Genomic DNA, 20433 nt, shown 5'->3' on the forward strand with positions numbered 1-20433 from the left:
GAACCGAACCCAGGTCTCTCTGGACCTCGGACCGACGCTCCAAACCAGCCAGGGCAAAACAAGCTCATCTTTCCAGCACGAGCCCTAGCGCTCCTTTCATGAGGCCTTCCTCGATACGCCCCCTCTCCCAACCAGATCACAGCTTCCTCGCCCTGAACCCACAGCACTGGGGAGAAGGGACTCTGACGTGTACCTTGGTGTCGTGAAGCACGGTGGCTCTGGAACAGGACAGATCTAGGTACAAATTCTCTCTGCCACCTGCGTGATCCTAGGCAAAGTGCTTCATCTGAAAATAAGGATAATAGGTACCTGCAGGGTTGACATGAAAATTAATTAAATAGTAAATGTTAAGCCTGGCAGTAGACAATGTTTCTTGACTAAATTAATAATATAGTATACAGGCTTGTGCTGAGTTATAGTAGTACTGTGAATTTTTCAAAGATAACCTTTTAGCCACTACTGTGCTTTATTTATCAGAAGTAAAGAAGTCATTTTAAAAAGGATTTGTGCCTGGCCCGCGTGGCTCAGTGGTTGAGCGTTGACCCATGCACCAAAGGTCGCTGATTTAATTCCTGGTCAGAGCACATGCCCAGGTTGTGGGCCTGATCCCCAGTTGGGGGCATGCAGGAGGCGGCCAGTTGATGTTCTCGCTCATTGATGTTTCCATCTCTCTCTCCCACTCCCTTCCTCTCTCTCTAAAAATCAATCAATTTCCATGGCCAGTTTGGCTCAGCAGTTGGAGCATCGGCCTGCGAACCAGAGAGTAGTCCCGGGTTCGGTTCCCACTAGGGGCACATACCAAAAAATAAAAATAAAAAATAAATAAAAACCAATCAGTAAATAAAAAGATTTGTATTATTGACTTCTAAGACTTTTCTAAAAAATGAAACTTTGAGTTATATAGGGAAATATTTCAACCTTTACTATTTTAACTAAGAAATGGATGCTTTCTAAATGTAAAATTTCTTGTAATGTTATGAATTTTCAGGGTTCTTTCTTTTCCTTCTTCTGAAAATGCATTTTAGCCGTATTTCCTTAGATTCCATATATACCGCGATCTCACTGCTGTTTATATTCTCTCCTTAATTTTGGCAAAATTGCTCAAATAGATTGAGACTCACAAAATCTAACTCGCCATGTTGGAGGTTTGTGCCATTATTGTCCAGGGAGCTCTGATTCCTGGGGGTCAGAGACCCTGTTGAGACTCTGAGTAAAGCTGTAGTCATTCTCCCTAGGAAATTCAGTATGCACAAAGTCCACACAGCACTGAAGTGTGCGAAGACGCTGCAAGTTCAGGGTGCCTGGTCTCAGGGACAGAAACCAGTATTTTTCAAACTGCTTTCATACCTGGTAGGTTGTCATAAAATTGCTTTTTGGAAAATGAGCATTGTTTTCAAAAACTTAGAACATATACTACATGATATGTACATGATTCATAATGTTAAATATTTCACAAAAAAATCTTGTTTAATTTTTGTTTGTATGTGTACTGGTTGCAGTGTTTCAATGATTTCTTGCAGTGGGTCATATTCAAAATATTCGAGAACCATTACTATGAACCCACAGATGGCACCCTCTGTTTCTTCTGACATATCACGTATAACAGTCCCGACACCCGGCCTCAGGTTACAGGCCTGCTACTCACCTGCATTGCAGGTGCCGGTGGTTTGCTCGGTCCGGCTGCCTTCCACCTTCACCTGTTGCCCGTGGCCCCAACCTGTTCTCCTGCGAGAGAACCTGGGCCCTGAAGCAGAATCTCAGTGTGTGTAAAACATTGTCTCTTCAGTTTTACTCCATTTGGAGATTTAAACTTGTTTCTAGGTGAGTTAAGCCTAATTGAGATGAGTAGTTTTAACAATTAAAATGGTTTTGTAGGTCTTCAATGGGTATAGTTTCAAAAGTTATATGTAATTCAGTTTACCTTGAATTGACCCTTTCTGAGCTCAATTTTACTATTGCAAAAATTGCAGTATAAATATATCAAGAGAAAATTTAGCAGCCTTTTTTTCTTGATCTTTTTATTGAATCATGTCATCTACAAAATTAATCCCTAATGATGATGATGGCAATTAAAGTAACTTTATTACTTATTGAGGGCCTCCAGTATGCCCGACACTCATAAAGAACTTCACATGTATTATCTTTTAACCCTTACAGACACCTGGTGACGTAGCTGGCATTAGCCTGAATTTACAGATGAGGAAACTGAGGCTTATAGAGACAGAGGTCATGACTTGCCCAAGGTCAAATAGCTAGTAAAGGATAGAACTCAGACTTGAAATTAGATTCATCTAACATCGAAATCTATCCTCTTATTTGACTATTTCCTGGATTTACTTGGATCCTGTGTGTTTAAAGACTATTTCCTAGTTTTGTAATTGGATTTTAATGGCATTGTCGTACCCATCCATAATACTATGTTCAGCATTGTTAAGTTTGCTAGGAGTAAATGGCTATGTCTGGGCCTTGGTTTTAATGTATGTAACAAATCAGTTGATTTTTCTTTTTTTACTTCATTGCAGACTATCTGTCAAAAAACACCAAAGGATTCTCCGAAGTATGAAGTCTGTAAACGAGCCTTAAAGGAAGTAAGCAAGGTAACTTGTTGAGTAGCTCCTCAGACAATAAACTATTCAAATAGCTTGGAAGAGAATATGTCTGGGTTTGATGCTGAAAATTGGTAGATTCTCATGGCCATTTGCACAGCATTCTTTAGAGAGCTGAAAAACAAAATGATGTTTGCTGTACTCAGACGAAATGTGTGTTTTTACTGTGCCAGACAGTCTTGCTTTAGGGGTCAGTAGGTGTCTCATTTTCTCGTGGTGTCTGAAGAGCTGTTTATTCATTCTCTCATTAAATAAGTATTTATTGTGTATCGGTACTGTGCCGGGCATGATACCAGCCCTGGAAAATACGGTGATGGACAAGACAGTTGTGGTCACTGCCTTCTTGAAATGTGCCCTGTAAAGGGGAAGGCAGACATTCAGTAGGAATTACAGTAAAGGACGTTGAGTGACAAGACAGAGAAGAACATGGGGATGTCCGAGCTGAACCTAAAGCAATCGTAGCTTTAAGCCAGGGATTGGGTGTCTCGGGTATTTATAGAAACCCAAAGGCAAGAACATATTTGCAGCATTTGAAGAACTGGAATGTTCTTCATGTGACTGTAGAGCCTGGTCTAGGAGACAGTACTGGGGAGCCATGTTAGGAATGGTGCACCTTATCCCAAGATGCTGTGGAAACTACAAATCCATGAGTTGTGAAGGTGACAGTGGGGAGGGGACCAGTTATGAGGCTTTTTATAGTTGACTAGTCTGGAGATGGCACTGGTGTGTACTGATGTGATAGAAGGATAGAGAGAAGCAAACCTGTCATTTTGGGGAGGAAGTCATGGAGATTGAAGGGGTGAGCATACTGAGGTCAGACGCCAAGGAATATAGTTTCTGGCTTGGGCAACTAGATAGTCGCTCTTACTCATCTCTACAGGAGAAACAGAGGGAAGCTAATGAGTTCCCTTTGGGATATGGTGTCAACGAGATTCCTGTAGGGTGGCCAAGTTGGCCGAATAACCAGGTCAGGAGCTCAGTGGAGACACTGGAATTGGAGGCATGAATTTGGGAATCATCACATGTGGATGGTTTTTTTCTCTCTCTTTTTTTCCTTACCTGATAGAGCATTTATCTTCAGATAGAGCAGGAGGTGGAGAGAGAGAGAGAAACATCAACATGAGAGAGAGCAGGAGGTGGTGAGAGAGAGAGAAACATCGACATGAGAGAGACACATTGATTAGTTGCCACCCACACAACCCCAACCAAGGCCGGGGACGAACTGCAATCGAGGTACATGCCCTTAGTAGGAATCGAACCCCGGACTCCCCGGTCTGTGGGCCAACGCTGTAACCACTGAGCAAAACCACCAGGGCACATGTGGATGATTTTTTAAGCTGGGAGGGTGGCTGAGATTACCCAGAAAGTGTGTAGAAGAAGAAAAGTAATGAGTCTGAGATAGAACCATGAACAACACCAATATTCATCTTGTTCAGGGAAAAGGAACCAGCAGAGGGGACTTAAAAATCAGAACAGAGCCCAGCCAGTGTGGCTCAGTGGTTGAGCATTGACCCATGCACCAAGAGGTCGCCGGTTCGATTCCCAGTCAGGGCACATGCCCAGGTTGTGGGCCAAATCCCCAGTAGGGAGCATGCGGGAGGTGGCCAGTCGAAGTTATCTCTCATCGATGTTTCTGTCTCTCTCTCCCTCTCCCTTCCTCCCTCTAAAAAAATCAATAAAGAAATAAAAATTATTTTAAAAAAAATCAGAGCAGAACATACTAAGGAAAGAGGAAAACCGTAATGGTCTGCAAAATAGATGATCTGGTGGAAGGACGGTCAGCCTAGTGCTCCTGAAAGAGAAGGCGAAACAGTGAGTGAAGCGTCCACTGGGTCATCACCAGGCAGACCGTGTTCCTGCGTGAAGGGTGTGGGGAGCAGATCTGAGCATGTTAAGGAGTGAGGGAGTGAGTATGCAGCCAGACAGCTGTTTCCGCAGTGGGGCTGAGTGGGGAGAGGCAGAGCTGTACCTGGAAGGGAAGGGAACGGGGGTCTCTTTTGTTTAAAGATTAGAAAAATGTTTAAATGCCGCTGAGAATATGTAGCTGACAGGCAGTGATGGTAGGCACGTCAGTGAGGATACTCTCTGGGCTAGGCTTGAGCAGAGATATGTAATTATACTGAGGGCATCAGAAGCTTCCCAAACGTAGCAAAGCCATGTACCTCTTTTGAATTTGGTATATCTTTGTACGACTGTACTGTTTAACGAACTTCAAATTGACTCAATTTTAGTAATCCTCATCCTTGCCAATAATTTTTAAAAATCATGGGTTTTATGAGCTAGTTGTTTATTTTTGTATTAAAAGTAAGTTTAGCTGTGTCTTTGTTCATTTGGGCTGCTAGAACAAAATATCACAGGCTGGGTGGCTTGTAAGCAGCAGAAAGTTGTTTCTCACAGTTCTGGAGGTTGACAAGTCCAAGGTCAAGGTGCCAGCATGCTCGGTGGAGCACCTTCTTCCAGGCTGCAGACTCCTCGTGTGTCCTCGCCGGCAGAAGGGGCTGGGGAGCTCGCTGCTAAAATCCCTCATGACCTTAAGCCTCTCCCAAGGCCACACGTCTAATACCACCATCTTTGAAGGTTAGGATTTCAGTGTGTGTATTTGGAGGGCGTATGAACATTCAGAGAAGAGCAATCTGTCGGCCACTTAAATTGATCTCCTGCCCCATCCGTGGCCTGCACATCCCACTCTGGCAAACGATGAAGTGAAGAAACTGCCTGTGACAGGTGTAAATCACCTAAAGGCCTGCTGCCAACGGGTCTCCTCCAGAGCCCCAAACCCTGTGCTGCCTCCCTCGAGGGGTGGGGGTCTTTTGGGGTAGCTACTAGAGAAGTTTTAGCTTTCAACATGCAAGAAGTTTGTCAAATTTGGTTTGCTTGTCAAATTTTGCCCTGGCTGGTTGGGCTCAGCGGTTAGTGCATCGGCCTGTGGACCAGGGAGTTGTGGGTTTCATTCCGGTCAAAGGCACGTACCTTGGTTGTGGTTTGATTCCTGGTCCTGGCCGGGGTTGTGCAGGAGGCCAACCAATCTATGTGTTTCTCTCACATGGACATTTCTCTCTCTCTCTCTCTCTCTCTCTCTCTCTCTCTCTCTCTCTCTCTCTCCCCCCCTCCCTCTCCCCCTCCCTCCCTCCCTCCCTCCCACTCTGTCTAAAGAAGAAAAAAATAATAAATTTAAAAAAATTGAAATCACACAGAAAGGAGGAAGGTGGGAGTAATGGATTGTTGACTTGAACTAGGAATGGCATTTAATTTTCTTCAAGCATTTCACATCCTGGTTACTGTTCCTTCGGGGATCTCATGCGCTTCATTGACACTAGTTCTCCTAGAAAAGGCTGGCAAAGTCGAGATCAGTGACTTGCCTTGTCTGATGCTGTGAGGCTGTGAAAGGCCCCCCGGAGAGAAATGCTGTTCCAGGACTTGTTTGCTCTGTGGGGCTGCATTGCTTTGCCTCAGTTGTGTCATGAGTATCAGAGTGACGCCTGGTCTTCTAGTGCTGTCCGGAAACAGAGCACCAGTATATCCGGCTCAGGGGTGGATCTTCTTCATTTTTGAAGGTTACTGGATAGACTCTGGGACAGTGGCACCAGTATTTTCAACAAAGATTGTGCATATAGAGCATTCATGGTTCGTAATTAAAATGCAGAATTCCGTTTGTTTGTTGGGAGTTCCCAATATTTATTTTAGAGACTGACATTTGGTATGTCAAGGCCCAAGTTTTCGCAGCCAGACTCTAACTTAGGCTTTTCCGTAAGTCTCTCAACATAGTTATTCCTTCTAGGAAAAAAGTGAGTAATACCTCTTTGGTAATTAAAATGCTAATGAAAGTTATTTGTAGAGTGTAAATAATACTTCAGTGGAATTGCTCATGAATGTTGTTGAAGTGACTGTGGCAATTTAACTGAATTTGGGGCTTAGTCAAACAACTCAAAAACAAGAACGATATTTCTGTTAAGTGAAAAATATGTTTACTTCCTGGTTTTCTGTTCACATGCTGGGGTGGAGCTGGGGGAGGGAGGTTTGGAGGAAATCTGATAGTTCAGCTTGTGTAAAATGCTGTCTGGTGTTTAAGGAGTGGTGGTCAAAAGATAGTTTCTTTTTAAAAAAATTTTTGTTGAATTTATTGGGGTGGCATTGGTTAATAAAATGATACAGGTGTGAGGTGTACAGTTCTATAATACACCATCTGTATATTGTATTGTGTGTTCACCACCCTAAGCCAGTCTCCTTCCATCACCATTTATCCCCCTTCACCCTCTTCAACTTCCCCCACTGTCTGGTAACCACCATGGTTTTGTAGACCAGTGAAGTCTCAGCTGCTCTCTCTACTCCCGTGGAAAGGGAGAACTGCTTTAAGTCTCACCTCGTAAAGTTCTACTTATATTTGGAGATAGTGTTAACTTGTAAGCTCTTCTCCCAGTGGAAAGATAGCCTGGTCACTTTAATCTTTTCCTGTAACTTACTGCTTCAGCCGTTTACAAAGGGCAGATGTATATTCGTTAACATGAAAATATCATGGAGCTGTATTACTAAGTGAGGAACATGAAGTTTAAGAATAATACAAATAGTGTGATGAAATCTGGATAATAAAGTGTGTTTATATGTGTACGGAAATAGTCCCGGAATCGTACACATCAGACGTCAAGCACAGTGGCCTGAGGTCAAGGGAGAGGGGTGTGGAAGGAGGTATGAATAGGTTTCTATTTTTTCAGTCCAAGTCCTGCTCTGTAAGAATGTATTTAAGGTTTACAAAGGTATATTTTCTTTAAAAAGTGACTGCACATTGCAGGGAATTTGGAAAACTCAAATAAGAGACAGAAACTAAAATGTGTCAATAATGTTATCAACGATAATGACTGCTGCCGCTCTGTGTAGCCTTCCGATGGGTTCTGTTCGGTACCGGTGTGTGCGAGGTGAATGTTCACTCAGAGTGCATCACGTGTACCCGTTCCATTTACTCAGTCGTGCTGCAGGGCACTTTCTCTGCCATAGATGACCGTGCTCATCTGATTATTTCTAAAGATACATTTCTAGGAGTGGGTTTATCGGACAAAAATGCAGGCATGTCTTAAAGGTCCCCAAGTGCCTTCAAGAAAGGTTGTCCCCATGTCCACAATCACTAGAACTGTGTGTGTCTCATTGGTCACTTCCTGACATAGAATATTCCTTTAATCTGTGTGAATTTGACAGATTGAAAATTTTTTATTTTTGTTTTCATTTACATTTTTTTTATTAGAGGGATGGACCTTTCTTTTTTTTCAAATAAACTTGGCTTAAAACAAAAGATCAGTGAGTTAAATTTTATAGAGCTTTGAAAGATGCTGAAAGAAGGCACAACTTTAATATACTGAGGCTTATTTTAGTAAACTCGCCTGGCCACCCTTATCCAAATTAGTGCTTGTGCCTTCAAACCTTGTTAAACGAGTCCGCAGATGACGCCATGCCTGCGGCTTTGGGGACCCGCTTTGTTTCTGGTGCGCTTTCTGGAGCAGGTGCTCCTGCAGGGGTGGCCCGACCCCATCTTCTGCTGATGGAGTTGGCATTCGGAAGTTTAGAAAGAAGATGATGACCCAAACTTTACTGATTTTATTTTTCCCTTTCATTTTAAAGGTGACCTCATTCACAAACTCAAGTGTTGTTGAAAGGGGCTTGTTATAAATAAACATCATATTATAATTAAAGTTGCCCTATGGCTCCTACAGAGGAAATTACAAAGGTTTTTAGATGCTATGTGCCGGGAACGATGGACAAAGACCAACGACAGATTTCTTACTATAAATTGCAGTGTCTCAGGCCCTCACCAAAGGCCTGTGAATGCGTTTGGTGGTAGATCATTCCTTAGTTCTAATTAAAGTGAATTTCCCTTAGGTTGGCCATCCTTGACGAATTGTTGACCATAGGGGTCCACCCCAGTGAGGACTGCCCTGTTTCAGCGTCTGTTGACTGGTCATATGGTGTGCAGTCCCCCTCTGCTTAGAATTTGCCTTTGATGGTGCTAATCTGCCTCCAGCTGCTCTGGTTTAGGAGGAGGAGAAAGCGCAGCGCCCCAGGCTGGGCCAGGTTCCCACAGGCCGAGGGCAGGAGGAGGGGCCAGGAAAGAGCAGAAGGCTCAGGGACCAGACCTGTGTGAGGAAGGCATGCGTGGAGGGCGGATTAATAAGAACACGTGAGGGTTATGTGTCCCTACATTTTTCAGGATCTTTTCCCCCCTCCGCCTTTACATCCTAATGACACCACCTCTCACTGAGGACAATGTCTTAACTGTGTCGAACTGAGTTCTTTAAGTGTCAGGAGGGAGTCTCTGGAGCTTCCTAAGTGCTAATTATTTCCGGGGCGAGATCTGCATTTGAAAGTGAGGCTTCTCTCCTTGACCTCTGAACCCTCCTTATTTTTCTGTGTTCCCAGCTGGTTCGCCTGTGCAATGAAGGAGCCCGGAAGATGGAAAGGACGGAAATGATGTACACGATTAACTCCCAGCTGGAATTTAAAATCAAGGTATCCTCGCACTTCTTCATAAACAGATTTGTTACTGCTCTTGCTCAAGTCAAAGTGAATAGGATTTGACTTTTCAAAGAAGGGCCATAAATCGATTAGAGAGGGGCTGGCGGAGGGAGTAGCACATGCTGAGGGCAGTTCTACTCTTGCTCATGCCTGATAAAGTGCCCTTTCTGCAGGCCACGGAGCTAGGTAGTATCTAACTAGAAAGGGTAGTTAAAAGCAATTGAGCTTTAGTATGGAAAGGAGATTTCTTTTAGATTCTCAGTGTTCTGCAAAACAGTGGTATCATGTCCCAGGAACTGGACCAAGGTGTTCTCCCAAGTCAAATAAGGACACTCCTTGTCCGGGGTGCAGGAAAAAGATTGTCTGTAGATTGTTCTTTGCAAATTTGTTTTCCTCCCATAATTCTTTATTGACCGTGTGCCGCCCGTTCCTGGTGTCTGCTCCTGCTCAGGAGCTGGAGACAAGGCGTACCAAGGAGAAAATGACAGTTAACGGCGAAGCTTGGCCACGCTCAGCCTTTGTTGGTTTGCAGCTGAGTCCGTAACGGATGTGAATGCTCACAATTGTCGTTCTGTTTTGTTTTACTCCATGTAAATTTCATTAAGGAACTTAAAATGACAGGTCATTTTGTTTTTTATAGTAAAAGTGTTCCTAATTTGTGCAGCAGAATTCGTGGTCAGCATTTCGTGGCCCGCTGCAGAGCGCGGATTCCCTGCCTTGTCATATAGTGTGAGGATCACCGATAGAGCACAGCTACAGCCGTTTGTTTTATAAATGAGGAGAACAATGCCCAGAGAATAATTCCTCGTTCACAGGGTCACTTGGCTAGTGGTGGTAGAATGAGGAAACCTGGGTCCCGTCCTGACCACAGACTAGTGTGAGCTCTTTCCCGACAGAAAGGTTTAGTTGCAGAAACTTGAACCATCATCTTCTTGGAATAGATAGTGATGGGTGCTTGTTAAAAACAACACAAAGGCACACAAACACGTTGAACAGTTATGATGTCCTCATAACAGAAATTCACAGCAATGTCAGTACCCGTCTTTCTCCCATCCCTCAAAAAGAATTTTGTCCTCTGAAATGTGTTTCTAAATATCGTAGAAAATACATCTGGTGATTAGTTTAGCTGAGAAATGTCATCCACAGCAAAAGTAAAATTAGCCTTGATTACAATATTTCTCCTGGGAAATGCTGGGGGCTCCTATCTCCACTGCGTGGAGGAATGGGTTTACTGTGTCACCCCACAGCAAGCAAATCCCCCCATCCGTAGCGCCTGGATGACGTCACCAACCATCAGACTGGACCACCAGCACGCTTTCTTTCGCCTGCTTCAGCCACACCTGCCTCATGCTAGCCCTGTGCTCTCATCAGATCTCACGCATGAGTCACATAATAGCAGTGTCTTTCTTTTGCCACCAGGGCATTTAATTTTCCTGGACATTTTCGAGTAGCTTAGAGTTAAGGCACGTTCCAGCCACCATGATCATGCCTTTGGCACCAGTTTCTTCAGTGCAGCGACAGCAGGGGAAACTAAGGCCCAGGGAGAGGAGGTGATGTGGCCAACATCACATCCTGCTTGGCATCAAAGTCAAGTCTAAGTTAATTCCTCGTCTGGGGCTTTTTCTTTCCTTAAATTTAGCAGTCTCCTTAGGTTAAAAGTTACTTTTTTTTAGTCCATACCTATGAGGGTCCTTTTATCTGGACCTATTCTGACCACCTCCTCCCTGGGGTTGAGGAAGAAAAATCTCACCTTTCCCCAAGGGGAAAAAAAAAGAGAGAAAATATATATACATCTGGACATCAGAAGCTTTTACTGTTGTGTTTTTATCTCCTCCTTTTAAAGATGGCAAATCCCTAACCATTTTCCTTTCAACGATGATAAATGCCGAACCATTTTTCTTTTTAAAGATGATAAATTTCTTCCCTAAGCATTTTTCTTTTTCTTTCTTTACTGAAAAAAATCAATTGATTTAAGATATCTTTAAGCTTTCTTTTTCTAGAACCCAAAGTTAATTTGTAATTGAAAAATGCTTACCCCAAAGGTTCCTGAAAGTAAGTGATCAACATGGATTGAGTTCAGGAGTTTTTGGTTGGTGGTTTTCTTTTGCTTCAATGATGAAAATACTTGCAAGCTGAAAGGAAATGATTCTAAGTTTAGATTTATAATGAAGCACTTTATCTGGACCATTAAGAAACACTAAATAAAATCTTAGGACCTTGTTTTCATAACACTGTATGGATAACAATGGCCATTTTTATTCGTTGAGAAGATGAGAAGACAGATGTTCAGAGAAGGTAGATGATCTATCCAAGCACATGCATTCTTCCTGCAGGTTCACCGAGCCCCCTCTTTGTGGAAGGCACTGGGAAAACACTTGGTCCCTGCGCTAGGGAAGCTTACAGTCTCAGGAAATTACAGAAATACAAAGAAGTTAGGAGCAAAGTCTGCAGCTGGCGATGGTAGGTGGGGACTGAATGGAAGGGAGTGCTCAGCCCTAAGAGTGAGGGACGGAGGGGAGGGAGCTTGTAGCAGCCAGGTGAGGCTTCGTACTGGAGGGATGTGTGAGCTGAATCTTGAAAGGTGAGTTAGGAAGTGTCTCCCAGGAGGAAGAGGCAGAAACAGTCACAGCACACGGTTTCAGCTGCTGTAGCCTAGAGCCTGTATGCAGTGCAGGTAGACTCGGGGTGCAGGGCATCAGGGCAGAACGGGTGTTGTAAGCTGCTCCTGGGAGGGTCTTGTGTGTGGAGAGCTGAGCAAGGTCAGGTGGGAGCCCTTGAGGCAGGGAGGTGACACCATCGGATGTGCATTTAGTAAAGATGACTTTAGCCACATGGGAACAGTCTTGCGACTTATTCCAAATCCAGAAGTCATTAAAAGAAAAACTGATAAATTCATGTAAGAATTTTTCCATAGGACAAACAAAAATAAAAGCCATAAACAAAGAAGTGAAAAGTGAAAATATCAAACTAGAAAAAGATGTTTACAAGTCACATTTAGACAAGGTTAATATCCCCAACATATAAATTCAAAGTGATAAGAAATAGATAAGGGGGGAAAAACACATTAGAATATTGCAGACTAGAAAGATGCTGCCAGAAGAGGAAGTACAAGTAAATAGTAAACTTTTGATAAGTGGCTTCACTTCGTTCAGAAGAAAATTGGTAATTGAAATTAAAATTAGAGTCTTTTACCTATTAGATTTATAAGTAATTCAGAAGTTTGGTAACGCTTATTAGTGAGGTTATAGGGAAGGGCTCTTCTATGTTGTTGATGGAAAAGATATTATATCCCCAGTGGCAGGTAATTTGTCAGTAACCATCAAATTACAAGTGCAAGTTACCATGACCCTGTAATTTTACTTCTAAGACTGAATCCTATAGATACACTCATGAACGTGTGAGATTACACATACACACATACATGTACGTTTCTGTGACACACACAATATTCATCCGGCAGTGTTTCTAACTACAGAAGATTAGGAACCACCCAGTGGGGCACCGATGAAATACATCATAGTACAACCAGATAGAGTAATGCCATTCAACTTAAAGAGAACGAAGGAGAATTTTACATACTGATATGAAAAGCTTTCTTATATGTTATTAAGTGAAAAAGGTAAGCTGCAGAACAGTAGGAAAAAATAATACAAGATTTGCGTATTATAAGAAATCTCTGGAAACTGACAGCAGAAACCGATACGTTACTACCTTGTGGCGGGCAGGTGGGGGGCAGTAGTCAGCGTGGGGATGGGCAGTGAGGAACAGGGCAGGCAGGAAGTTCGTCCCCTAACATTTTTTTATAGTATTCACTTTTTTTATACTACTCACCCCCCCCCACACACACACACCCCAAATTAAATTTATTACTTAAAAAAGTATTACGACATCTCTGTGGAGGTGAGTCGGGACATGGGGAGACCGGAGACAGAAAACCAGTGAGGAGGCTTGAAGCAGGTGTGCAGGGAGGCGGAGGGGGGCAGTCTAGTGGTGGTGCCACTGGGGTCTAGTCAGGTGGCTGGGTGGAGTCACACTGACTCCTGAGGCGGGGAACCCACGGAGAGGAAGGACATTGAGGGAAAACTAGTGAGTTCTGTGCTGACCGTATTTGGTTCATGGTACCACCATAGCTGCTGCTACTATAAAATATTTATTGAGTATTTACTGTGTGCCTGGCATTTTCACATAGTCTCATCGAATTCTCACAGGATCCCCACGAAGTATCCTGTTGTTATTCCCATTTCATAGTTGAGGAATCTGAAGTTAGAGATACCACTTTGCTCAGTCATACATCGGGAGGTGTTGAAGTCTGGGTTCAGACCTGCAGGTGACTCCAGACCCCACGTTCTTAGCAATGACAGCGTAACGGTGCTGGTCTCTTTCTGACTTGAAGGGGAGGAAAAGCTTGTGGGTGCGTGTGTGTGAATATATATATATATGTGTGTGTGTGTGTGTGTGTGATGTATATATGTATGTATGTGTGTATATACACAATGCACCTGTATATGTTTTTTATTTTTAAATGCATAAGTTCCTTGGAAGAGTGTCATGTGCTGTGCAGTGGTGATCTGAGAGGAGGAGAAAGACCCCCCTGGCTGGGCCTTAGGAAGCCAGAATCAATCAAAAGCGTGGACTGTGGAACTGGCCTGAGTTTCCTTCCTAGCTCCGCTGCTTGCTGGCTGTTCGACCTTGGGCAGAACTTAGCTTTCCTGTTTTAGTTTTCTGAACTGTGAAATGGGGTGATAATAATAGTGCTTTTCTTCATGGAGTTATTATGTGAATGAAATTAACTAATAGATGAGGACTTGGTAAAGACCTGATTCATTCAGATGCTTTGCCAGATGGTTTCACAGGCCACGTGGGTGTGCTGCCTCTTGTTAAAGAATGAATGGGTGTGAAAGAGTTCAAACAGGTTTGATTTTTCATCCACGCTCGATGGGTGGGAAAGAAGGTGGTAAGGGTTGTAGGGAAACGCGGGTCACCAAACTAAGATCAGAGGCCAGGGCTAAGTATAGCTGTGCCTCAAACCAGTGTTTTCTCACTAGATGAGCTTTCTCTAAAAGTTGCCTCCATGGAGTTGGGAAGGATTATTTATGGCCTTGTAATGGAAAGTTTGACCTTATAAATTAGCCCATGGAGAAGTTGACCATTGTAAGGCTACTTCATGAGCCATAAATTAAGTGTGATTATGTGGGGTGGTGGGTGGTGGTTGTAGGATGGATTTGATGGTTGGTGTTTGAAGGCCTTCCTAGCAAGTAGAAGCTGAAGATAAAACAGACAAAATGAAGAACTCTTACGGTGTTAAAAAGTCTTTGCACTGTAGGAGACAATTTGGTAGTTCCTCAAAAGTTAAACAGAATTCCTACATGACCCAGCAATTGCACTACTAGGTACATACCCAGGAGAACTGAAGACAGTTTTCAAATAAAAACTTGCACACAGATGGTTAGGGCCACATTATTCATTATAGCAAAAAGAGTGGAAACAACCCAAATGTCCATCAACAAAATTGGTGAAGTGATAAGCAAAATGTGGTATTCCCATACAACAAAATAGTGTTCAGCCATGAAAAGGAGCGAAGTCCTGTTACATGCTATCACATGGATGAACCTTAAAACATGCTAAGTGACAGCAGTAAGACTCAGAAGGTCACATATTGTATAATTCCCTTTATTAGAAATGCCGAGAATAGGCAAACCCATGGAGTTAGAAGGCAGAATTGTGGTTACCAGGGCCTTAGGGAGGGCAGGGTGGCAAGTGACTCTTTAACGCATGTGGGGTTTCTTTTCAGGGTAATGAAAATGTTGGAATTAGGTAGTGGTGACCATTGCGCAACATTGTGAGTGTACTAAAAGCCAGCGAATTATATGTATACTTTTAAATGGCTAAATGATTAATTTTATCTCAATTAGAAAAAAAAAATGCTCTTTAACAGCTCTTCCTGGTCTTATTGGCCCATGAAATTAATTGAATTTCATGCTGAAGCCAGTTTTCTAGGATGCCAAGTCACACACAGAAGGATAAATGTCTTTTCTCCAGAGGAATCATGTCAGTGCTTGTAGCGATATATTTTTGTTCATGAATTTCTTATCTAGTTTTTTATTTACACCTGGATTTTAGTCTTAGAGTTTCTGGACTACAGCAATTCACTTATGTCCATTTTGAGTTGTTCAGATTCTTCTTTTCTTTTGGTCATTTTCATAGTTTCTTCTTTTAAAAAAATAGACTATCGAATGAGTTTCATCTTCTAACAATACATTCTGAAACAAACAAAAAAACCACTTATAATATTGGATGTTTGTTTTCAGAAGAGGCATAGACATATTGAAAGCCACTGTCAATTTTAGATATTCATTAGAAATTTACTTTTGCCGAGTGGAGTATGATGAGTCCATAAAAGTTAATCTGTTTAAAAAACAACAAAACAATTTTTAAAACTTCCTTTCTGCAGCCGCTAAACTAAGAACAGCCTTGGGTGGCATGTACAGTACATTGGCACTTAACCATAAAACCGTCCTTGGTTCACCCGGTGGGGTGACATGCGTTAGCAAGATAGCACCATGTTCCCAGTAATTACATACCTGACACACGGTTCTTTGTGGTGACCTCCTGTGTGCTGGTGGAGTTCTCCAGAGCTATCGAAGTAATATTTGTCTGGCAGCCTTTCAGAGTTCAGCCATTCCTGTTGGATAATTGTCTGATTTGAGATTTGGGGGCTGGAAACCCTATGAACTCCCTTAATAGCAAGTTTTGAAAGTGTGAGGTCAGCCAAAATGTTTCATCTTCCTTTTTAAACCTTCAGGAAAACAGTACCTAATTGAGCAACCTGCTTATAAAAGTCCTTTACAAAGTTAAAATGAAACCCTCTTAGCTTTCTTATTTCCTCCCTAATATCCTCAATTTCCTTTAGCTATTTTTAATCAGTATTCCCTGAAAAGGATGACATTTGGGTGCACTGCAGTTATGTTTTGTGTGACTTAAGAACGTCTGCTTATTTTATGGATTTAAATCAGGTTTTGGCAGTAAGCATTTCTGGTAACTTAAAAAAAAAAAGAGCTCTCAAGGGTAAGGATTATTTTGTGGTTTTGAGCGTTTTCCAGTCGGAAACTAGAAACTGAATTTTTGAAAAACTATGTAATTTCTTATATCCAGCCTTTTCTACAAGATCAAGATGGATTATTTTGGGAATACTTCATTTTCCCGACCAGAAAATGGCATGATGCTTTTAGGAGTGAACTCCCATAGGGAAAACTACCATAAACTTAAGAACAGGTGTTCTTTAGAATATGGCTAAGTAAATAATCAGTAGACAAATTACACATTTGGGAGGATTTTTTTTTCCTTTTGAATGAAGTCTCTTTAGTTCATAAAGTAAATGCAGACCTTTATAGTCCCTTGTTAAATACACTTACCTATGTTTTTCTGAATGTTTAGATTCTGATTTGTGATATTTAAAATAATGGGCAGTTGAGACAGATAGGTTTCATTTTGAGGCTTGTCAGTTTCAAGTGACTCCTTATCAATCTTCTTTTTCAGCTGAGAGTTAATGGAAGGGTAACATAATACCTTCTGGTTGACCCAATAACATTTTCTCATTGAGTTTAGTTGCATATAGGCAGGTTAATAGTTTTTTTAAATATTGAAAACACGTTCTTTTTCATTTTCTATTGGAGAATTACTGGGCTTCTCTAAGTATATTTCATTATGATGTCCCTATACAGTAATGCTGCGTGCCATGGTACGTAGGCTTTGTTTGAGGGTAAGCCGTGTGTTTCACCCTCGGCGACGTGAAGTGCTCTCGTTTGCCTTGGCTGCTGAGTGCTTCTCCTCTTGTAGCCCTTCCCTCTAGTCTCCTCCTCCCGGTGGCTGGTAAAGAGAGGCGAGCTGACGGCCTTCGTGGAAGACACCGTGCTCTTCTCAAGGCGGATGTCCAAGCAGCAAGTCTACTTCTTCCTCTTTAACGACGTGCTCATCATCACCAAGAAGAAGAGGTAAGCCTCCTTGTGCTGTTGCTCGCTGTGGGTCCAGGTTCAAGGCTCTGCCATTCAGATGCTTGGTAGAGGGGATGGCCCTTTCACAGCTGAAATGTTAGGTGTGTCGGTTCTACGCATGGAGTCACAGTCGCGCCTGCGCTTCATTTGCTTTCAATTCCCCGTCCAGGTAAGACCCGATGGTGACCAGCATCCCCATTCTCGCCAGGCGCTAGTGAGCTGCAAAGCACTGTTGTGAGCTTGTATGCGTTTGTGTCACTGAGTTCTCATGACGTCTCTGGGGAGGCCACACTCTTGTTCTTCCCAGCCTGCGTTGACCAGACTTGTTCTCCGTAGAACCTTGCCTGTAGGTGAGGACAAGCCGGAGTGCAGGGCTGGGGCTCCTCGTTCGTCGCTCAGCTTCAAACCCACTGCTCCTAGTGATTGTTAGTCCAAAGCCTTCCCGTGACTGGGAGGATGCTGGCGATGCTCCAAGACTCTTCTGAAGGGAACAGGAAGTAAATCATTCGGTTGGCAGCGTGTTTGTGCCTCCAGCCCCAGACTTCTCATTGTGTATTCATGTCCTGCTCTAGGGACACATCCAGGAGGAATCCTGGACAAGGCTCATTGTTACAGCATTTGTTCCCAACACACACGCACACGCACGTACACACACACATATACACACAAACATAAACACACGCACGCACACCCACCCACAAACACACACATACACATACACACAAACATAAACACACACACATACATATCCCACACACACATACACACACACAAACATAAGCACACACATACACACACACATGCACACACACCAACATACACACATGCACATAGACACACACATGCACACACAGACGCACACGCACACACACATACACACTCCCCTCAGCTCTGCCGTTCTCTAGGGAACTGTCTTTATTAACTATACTCAGTATATGGAGAATTGTAAAATACTTTCCTGCTGGTCCTTCATAAATATTCCGTCTTTCCCAGAATGTGCACTGAACACAATATAAATCTGTTATTTCCACATGGGGAGGCAATGCCAGTGGGAGGAATTGCTGGCATATAGTAGAAGGGGGTGGTTCATGGGGCACAGTTTAGACAAGGTGAAGAGAATCGTGGAAGCGGACTTCTAGGAATATGTAAAAGAAATGCTCAAATGTATCAAATTATTTAAATTCTACTTGTTAATTGCTGACATTTTAGCTTAAATATTCAAGCTAACCTGGAGAGTATTATGCTAAGTGAAATGTTTTATCCAGTCAGAGAAAGACAAGTACCATATGATCTCACTTACATGTGGAATCTAATGTACGAAATAAACTAACCAAGCGGCGATGCACTCATGGATACAAAGAACAGACTGACAGCTGTCAGAGGGGGCGGGCTTAGGGGCTGGGTGAGAAGGGTGACGGGATTAAGCAAAGGAAGAAAAAGAAAGATTCATGGACACAGAAAACAATATGATGATTACTTACCAGAGGGAAAGGAGGGTGGAGGGAGGGGAGGAGGGTAAAGGGGGAATAAATAGTGATGGAAGGAGAGTTGACTTGGGGTGATGAACACACAATACAGTGTACAGATGTGTATTATAGAATTGTATACCTGGAACCTATATAATTTTATTAACCAATGTCACCCCAATAAATTCAATAAAAAATAAAAATAAAAGCAGCAGAGGTTGAGCTCTGCTTTTTGCTCCTTTTAGTCAGACTGTGTTATGAGTGATTTCAGCTGTTGGCAGTCTAGCTGAAACGCACACTTTGGATGGTCTGCCCTGAAACGCCATAATACAACTATGATAAATACATAAAGATGCTGGTGATTATTTTTCATACTTAGGAAAATTGTGTTTTCATAACTTTAACAAGAAATGATTTCTCTTACCTTGGGGCAGTTTAAATAGTTCTAGTAGCTAAGTACGTTTTATAAATAAAAGATTGAAGAGACATTATAATTTGTGTGTTTTTGTGTTTTGTTGGTTTCCTATGAGATAGCATGTTTTTTTGGCTTTCTTTGAGATGTTTTGTTTTTAGGGAAGAGTAATTATATATGTGACTCTTCAAATGCCAGAACCCTTGACTTGTGACATTTTCCAGCTGTTGAAATATGTGCTCTGTCTCAAGGGACGAAAAGCTTTACCTAAATCTTTCATTTTATTTATTTTTATTTATTTATTTTAATCCTCACTTGAGGATATTTTTCTGTTTATCTTCAGGTAGAGAGAGAGGGAGAGAAGAGGAGAGAGAGAGAGAGAAACATCAATGTGAAAGGGACACATCAACTGGTTGCCTCCCACGTGACCCCGACCAGGGCCGGGGACGAACTGCAACCGAGGTATGTGCCTTTGGCTGGAATCGAACCCAGAACTCATTGGTCTGAGGGCTGATGCTCTACCACTGAGCCAAGCCGGCCAGAACCTAAAACTTTTATTTTAATGATACAGTTTATCAAACTGATTTTAAATATAATATAGTTTTAATTGTGATGTTTTCAGTGACTTGATGGAACTATTAAGGGCATTTAAACCAGTATAATGCAACTTTTATTCTTTTTTTGTTGTTCTTTATTAATTTGAAAAAGAGAGAAACATCAATGAGAGAGAACATTGGCCGCCTCCTGCATGCCCCCTCTGGGGATCAGGCCCACAACCTCAGCATGTGCCCTGACCGGGAATCAAATTGGCGACCTCTTGGTGCATGGGTCGACACTCAACCACTGAGCCACACCAGCTGGGGCGACTTTTATTCTTGAACTTGCATAGAACTACCCAATAAATACAGACTTTTGAAAGTTAGAATTAAGGTGTATGCTGTTCTATTTACCAGAGTACTTTTCTCCCCATAGGAGATCTTGCCATTACATTTAATGTTGCTTTCCTAGGTCTCCCACATGTATTGCTCAGGTACGTTTGAACTTGCGTTGTAGTAAAAGGAAGAGCACAGTGTACAGCCCCAGTGGAGGGGCAGCCAGAGAGCCTCACGTCGCCTTTACCAGAACTGGAAGTCTCTTGCCCTGACATCGAGCTCACCCTGTTTCTCAGGTGCTCTGGACTCGGGGCGCGGCCGTGGAGGCTCAGGCTGGCTGTGACCTGAATGTGTGGTGAGAGTGGACAAGCGGAGCACCGCTTGGTAAACAGGCTTGGTTAAAAATGTACAGTATGTGCAGCCGTATTTACTCTGCAGCTTCAAGGAGGCAACTGCAAATGCTTCACATGCCAGAGGCAGCAGTGAAGGAGAGGAGGCAGCTTTGAAAGAAGCCATCGTTCAGGCTTGGCCATGACGTCCAGATAAACGATGGCCACCTGGGCCGCCTCTGTAGCACTGACAGCCGCC

The 20433-nt window shown here is 42.8% G+C and overlaps 1 protein-coding gene across 1 annotated transcript in view; it reads left to right on the forward strand.

The window, feature by feature from the left end:
• ARHGEF26 (Rho guanine nucleotide exchange factor 26) overlaps positions 1-20433 on the forward strand; it is a 119404-nt gene that overhangs the window by 70313 nt on the left and 28658 nt on the right. Inside the window, exons 8-10 of the mRNA XM_036243254.1 lie at positions 2523-2597; positions 9009-9098; positions 16941-17095. Of these exons, the coding sequence (XP_036099147.1) occupies positions 2523-2597; positions 9009-9098; positions 16941-17095 (320 nt within the window). The remainder of the gene's footprint in view (positions 1-2522; positions 2598-9008; positions 9099-16940; positions 17096-20433) is intronic.

This window comes from Molossus molossus, unplaced genomic scaffold (assembly GCF_014108415.1).
Source record: "Molossus molossus isolate mMolMol1 unplaced genomic scaffold, mMolMol1.p scaffold_m16_p_5, whole genome shotgun sequence".
Taxonomy (NCBI): domain Eukaryota; kingdom Metazoa; phylum Chordata; class Mammalia; order Chiroptera; family Molossidae; genus Molossus; species Molossus molossus.